The sequence below is a fragment of the Micromesistius poutassou genome, assembly GCF_964030765.1.
Source record: "Micromesistius poutassou genome assembly, chromosome: 4".
Classification (NCBI taxonomy): domain Eukaryota; kingdom Metazoa; phylum Chordata; class Actinopteri; order Gadiformes; family Gadidae; genus Micromesistius; species Micromesistius poutassou.
The window spans coordinates 660464-667065 of record NC_140274.1 but is presented as its reverse complement, the minus strand read 5'-3'; the positions used below and the strand labels follow the sequence as shown (position 1 = coordinate 667065).

General features: G+C 41.0%; 1 protein-coding gene across 6 annotated transcripts in view; it reads right to left on the bottom strand.

The window, feature by feature from the left end:
- Positions 1-1414: 1414 nt before the first annotated feature.
- Positions 1415-6602, bottom strand: part of LOC311342517 (vascular endothelial zinc finger 1-like) — a 29156-nt gene continuing 23968 nt past the window's right edge. For 3 of the 6 annotated variants that reach the window (XM_084467337.1, XM_084467341.1, XM_084467338.1), the window contains 2 exons: positions 5405-5473; positions 1415-5215 (listed from right to left, as the gene is read on the bottom strand). In XM_084467337.1, the coding sequence (XP_084323463.1) occupies positions 4890-5215; positions 5405-5473 (395 nt within the window). In that variant the 3' untranslated portion in view covers positions 1415-4889. Of the gene's footprint in view, positions 5216-5404; positions 5474-5825; positions 5868-6602 lie in introns of all 6 variants that reach the window. The other 3 variants (XM_084467342.1, XM_084467339.1, XM_084467340.1) reach the window with 3 other exon arrangements.

Sequence of the window (6602 nt, the reverse complement as noted above, 5' to 3'; positions counted from 1 at the left end):
ACAGGATGTTATCCATCATTGCGCACTGCCTCTGGTTGTCATCCAACTTCAGAAAGTAACTTTGGTTTCTGAGGAAACCATCGTTCTTCCGACGTTCAGAATATAGGTTCATTGCAGTTTTTTGTATATACAGTATGTAGTGTGTGTTGTATATGTGCATGCATGTAGGCAGATATGCATGGATGTATGCATGTGTTTATGTTGGTGGAGGGAAGGGATATACAGACATTCTGTGTAGTTTCAGATAGTTTAGTATATTAGTATACCCATCCCAAATAAAAAGAGAAAAAAAAATTATGCTGCAGTTTGGTTGTTTATTAATCCTTTCACTTCCTGCCCACCACAGCCGTGTTTTTCTTCACTGCTTATGCCATGCCTGAGAAACCTCTGGACTATGAACCATTCACAAGTTCAAGTGCCATTTATGATCATGTGAGAGGTTACTTATACTCACTATTTTACAACAGCCCCAAACAAACCTGAGGCTCCCCAAACCTTGGCAACCTAAACATATATTCTCAATATCCTTTCAAACAGTCTTGATACAGTAAAGCCAGTACAGAGCTCGGCTACGCCCTCTATTGGGATGTCTTGTAGTGCTGTCCAAAACGTGTGTACTAACTGTTTGGGATCATGATGGACCGCCTTATTGATGTGAACTCATCTGCACACTAGACCATGACCATTGCCATCTTCATTGTGATAAGATTCATCTAGGAGAGATGGAGAGGTTATTTTAGCTGGCAAGGTGTGACATCTTTACCCTGATGGCTTTTCACACTGCAAACCCACTGGCCATAATTAGTGGCTCCCCTCTTTACTAGTGTCCCCTAAATAGTGCAATATTTAGTTTTCCTTATATAGCTTTTATATCCTGGAAATCCAGAGTTCTCGTGAGAGCACAATTTGAATTTGCTCAGAGAGTCACTCTGGGAATGAGTAATATTCTCATCCCCCCATTCACCTACCCCGGATGTCCAGAGATCTTGCGAGAGCACAATTTAAATTTGTGGGTCTGGATTTCCCGGGATTAAAAAGTGAGCCAATTTCAACCCAAGCCTACTGGACCTCAACGAACCACTGCCTTAACTCATAGATCCTCTATGAACCACTGCCTTAACTCATAGATCCTCTATGAACCACTGCCTTAACTCATAGATCCTCTATGAACCACTGCCTTAACTCATAGATCCTCTATGAACCACTGCCTTAACTCATAGATCCTCTATGAACCACTGCCTTAACTCATAGATCCTCTATGAACCACTGCCTTAACTCATAGATCCTCTGTGATCTGTAGAGGCAGGATACTACATGATATTATAGGATATTACATTACTCATCTTACCGCAAATCCTTGGACTGAGTATTACAGACCAGTCAGTTAGTTTGTTTCTTTTATTCAGCCGAATCCAAATAAAAGGCACATAACATCGCGCAAATGCATACATAATTATTCAGATTTACATTAAAAAAAACTAATGTAGGAATGTTTACCTTTCTGCTAATCAGAAAGTATACTCTTCATATATACAAAAAATGACCTTTGTTAGTGTCCTAATACAAAAAGATTTATAAAAGGTAATATGTTTTTCTTAGTGCGTGTCGACATAGCTAACACAATTTTTAACTAAATGGTAAAAAGATCTACATTCATTTGCCTTCACAATATCTGCCAAATGTATCATGAAAATAGTTAAAATACCTTACAAATTATATTTTGGTTGACAAAAGGCTTTGTTTACAGTTACATAAAATGACACTGTTATGGTTGAATGTCAACAATATATTCACAGCAACTGTGGAGATGAAAATACAGGTTTCAATCACACCGGTATTTGAAATTTGATAATCACAAGGCCAAAACGTGGACTTTCAACTAAAATAATTGAGTTTCCCTTTACACAACTCCACCACAGTACATGTTGGAGTGAGATGTGGATACTTGTAAAGGCACAGCTTTATCACCTGGGACACCAAGGTACAGTGTAGTGCCTGAAAACTAGCTAGGGTGACATCTAGAATGAAAACAACTCTTTCTATGTTCTCGTCCAATAAAATGAATGGTCCTTAAATGAACCATTCCCTTAAGCAAGCACAGTGTTGTTTGCGTCGTACATTACACGGGACAAGTCCGTCCTGACATGGACTCTGAAGGTTTTGAACATCAGGGAGCGAGCCACAGGGTCACATGCTCCGCATCCATTCTGATACCAGCTGACATTCTCACATTCAGGAACATTCCAACATTCACGTATGACCAGAAAGACCCATCAGTGGAATAGGCATTAACAGATAAAATAACCAGTTTGTACATTAAAGCAATATTTCACCCACTTTGTGTTTTTGACTTAATATCCACATACCCACCATCAAATCAATTCGAAACAGCACATCTCATAACCCCCTTTGGTACAAAACAGACCTCCTATTCACTTGCATTGAGCCTTCGAATATGGTCTGAATGTGTACTTTATTGTTTTAGTTTATCAATTAGTGCATAGACCATCATGTTCCAGTGGTTGTACTTGGATTTCGCCTGGCTTCTTAAAGGAAGGGTGGCAGAGCTTTGGGTAAGAACATTTAACTTTATGGACTCCACAGTTGTGTCCTTAGGTCCAAGTCTCATGTCTTTAACTTGAGACTGGCCTCAATCATTAATTGGGTGATCAATTAGGGGATTTATTGGGGATTTAATTAGAGATTATTAGCATTTTGCTTGATGGATTAATCCTTGCAGGCTGTTGTAATATTCATTACAAAAACATTTTCACTTTAAATTCTTCACTGATTCTTGAGTCTAACGGCAGTTGAGGCTCAGAGCAGGCCAGGCTCAGAGCAGGCCAGGCTCAGAGCAGGCCAGGCTCAGAGCAGGCCAGGCTCAGAGCAGGCCAGGCTCAGAGCAGGCCAGGCTCAGAGCAGGCCAGTCCAAGTCAAGTCTCTAGTCCAGATTCTGGCAGCTCAATGAATAAAGTGGGTGAAGTATTGCCTTAAGGGACCTTTGTCCTTCTTGAACACGTTTCCATAACCCAGTGAAAAAATAAAAAACAGAGTTTGACGTAGTGGCTTCAAATACAGAAACGAAGAGAAAGTAAAATAAATGATTAATCTTTGAGGAATTTAGGAGTCGAGATGTCTGAGTGAGGTATTTCCTCTGGGTTTCATAAATAAGAATTAGAAATACCTTTATACTTCCTGAGCTAGCAGCTACAGCGATGGCATCTTATACCTGTGATATGAGATCAACCAGGGTTATCTTAAACTCATAAGACACCTGGGGCCCTTCCCTTGGGGCCTGGTTGCAGTGCAGCCCCTGGGCCGGTGCGGTCTACATAAAGGAGTTAATAATACTGCCATCTGGATGGAATTGACTGTTCACAAGTCATATCTAGCTTTACTTGAAAACTCAAAACAAGGTTCAATGTTGTGTTCAGGACCCTTTCCATGACGCCCACATCCACAATGCATTATCAACATACCTGTGGTCTGTATAATCATAGTAATAAGCACTGATACATTAATAGTTCATATTCATCACAACACAAACAAATGATAAGGTCAAGTATCAAAATGTTAATATTTGAAGTCGTTGGCATGTTTTTGCAAGGATCATGGTGTAAATATAACTGTCGTAGTTACGTTATAATCAATGTATAATGAATTGAATGAATTCTACATATTTATTATTATTATGCATTATAATGTTGAACTCTTTGAGGGATCTCTCAAAGAGTTTCATGACGTTGTTAAGATTTGTCAGTTTAGCCAAGTTTATCCAGGTTATGTCATTTCATTCTACTGAACTAGCCGTGACTAACGTAAGCTAACATAGCGTTGACTTGCTAACCATTAAAGGAGTAACCACCTACACAGCTGGAGCTAACGCAGTGTGGCTAATTCAACCATGGAGAAGAAGTGTGCCGCTGTTATCCACGGTCAAATGCATACAAAACACAACCTTGTGAGGCTGTGGAAGGTTAAAGTGAACCTACACATTAGCTAGGTTACTGGCTCAGGCCTGCCTCGGTATGAGAGGATCCCATTACAACCAAACACACTGGAAACCTCTGGGATAAGGAACTAAATATAGAACCTGTGTCTCGTAGACTTGAGATACTTTCATGTGTTTTTTTGGGGAAACATTCCATAAGTGAAATGTTGAAGTCCATTAAGTTGTTAAGTCGTGTCAAATTGGAGAACTCACTTTCTGTTATGACAGATTACCCAAATAAATCCATATTGCACCGCTCTGTGTTGTTCTTGCAAAGATTTAATTAAATGATTTTGTTACCTAAGCACCCAATGCCCACTTAGAGTAACTAATAATCAAATTATAATTGATTATAACAGTGATTATAATTCATAATAAAATGGTTGCAATGGATTCCAACCAATTATTTCTACCTTTACTCTGTGATCCTTGCAGCAAAAGAATGCCAGTGAGTGACCAGCAGTCATGAAGTATTACGATACGTGACCATACAAGCCATTTTACAATGTTTTATAAAGCATTATGAATATTAATAAGTTCTTAGAACTAGTGCTATAAGAAGATCATAAAGATGTTTATAATGCATTAGAGACACGGGCAACATTGAATGTGATAACCTACGTCCCTTTTCATCTAGTCGTGTTGAAAATACTTACAAAATATTGAATACTGATCACCTTAAACATTGAAATAAAACAATCTGTACAAAATAAAAACATTTAAATCAACACACTTGTTTTCGGATTTTCAACGCTAAAGTCGCATGGGGGCACTCTGATTCGTACCTTATGCCCGGGACAAAGTGGGGTGGCTAACAAATCAAAAAGGCAAAAGAACTAAAGCAAATGGTTCTCCGCTGGACAGCGTCCCAGACGTCACCTGAAACAGGAAGCAGACGTTACCACGGAGGGCAGGAAGGGAGCACCTGGGACAGGAAGGACATGTTGTCCATGGGCCTCATGGCCATGTTGAGCGGGCCCGAGAGGTTCATGGCCAGCGGGTGGGCCAGGTTCATGTGGGCGGCGGCGGGGAGGCTGACGGCCGCCAGGCTGATGGGGCCCGTGATGGTGACCCCGGGGTGCTGCAGGTGGCCCCCCGGGGAGCTCTTGCTGATGTTCATCTGAGCGGCGATGGTGACCGGGTAGCTGCTGTTACTGCTGCGGCTCACTGCCGACGGGTTGGTGACCGGGGTCACGGGCGTCGAGGTGTGCACAATGTTGGGATCTGTTGTTAAATACATGAAGAAACACAATGCAGAAGTGTTTAAGAATGGAGACTGAAGCTGCTCTTTGGGTTTTATGTTGAATATCTCATGAGGCCAAGCCCACATGCAGCTGTTTGTGGTGGAGGCTAAATGCATCATTGCAAAGAACAACAACACTACTTTAGATGTTAGTAGAGAAAAACACCTACCTTGAGTTCGAGAGATGTCAATTAGGACTTGGAACGAGTTATTTAAAATCTCTCCTACAGTCAACTCACCTGAGGGGTAAATTCAAAGAGCAGGATCAAAAGATTAACCATCTAACAGTGACTTATTAATCTACTGTTTGAGGCCAGTGACAGATTAGGATCTTTGCAGGGCCATGTGTCTACATCAATTCTTACAACCCTACTGTAAGATCATAATCTGGTTAATCAATTGATCCTGCTTCCTTGAAATTAAACCTTAGCACTGCATAATAGCACAGCTATGAACAAAAACAGCATATATGTTGACTAACTTAAGACAGCAGCCCTGGTTGTTTGAGCTGTATAATTCTGTTAACATTCTGCCACAAGAGTCCCATCAATGTAAAGCCTTGTGGGTCACTGCTAATGACTACAGCATTACCTTTCTGTGGCACTGTGTTGTTCCACTGCCAGTCAGTTACGCCTAGTTCAAAATAGACACATGGGTTAGAGAGCAGCATCAGTGCCCTTAACCGGGTGCCACTTTCAACAGTGAGGACAGAGGATGTTCCCTCTGAAGTACACATTCTTCATTTCTATTTGACGGGGTTTGCTTCTCAGCAAGATGTCTAGTATTGACTGTCACACCACTTCATCCTCTAGTAGTAGCATGGTTGGTATATCTACCGTTGTAAGTCGCTTTGGATAAAAGCGTCTAATAAATGCCCTAAATGTAAATGTAAATAGAACAAAGACTCCTGCACAACGATACACCATCCATACCATGTTAAATGAGCCAAACAGAAGTGAGAGGACAGGGCTCCAACCATCAGAACTGTCTCCACTCAACATCCGCCACCACCAACAGAATCTGGCTCAATACTTTGTTGATCTGCGGGAGAGCCTTTAGTGGGAGTTCTCAAACCCTAGCAGTGTAGAACTCTGGAATCAAGACACAGCAGTATGGAGTTGGAGAAGGTTTGTGTGAATCACCAAACAAGTCCTTTGTAAAATGTATCCTCATATAGATGAAAGTGTTTCTGTTTGTTGTGTGCACGGCGCTCAACGGTTAACTGAAGCCAGGAGAGACTGTTACCACTGAACCATTCATCCAGACTGGCGTTATCCTTTCAATTATTTATTATTATAACCCAATGATCACCACAGACAAAAATACTCTACTCGCAACCAAGTTAACCAAGTTAACGCTGATGGGTTG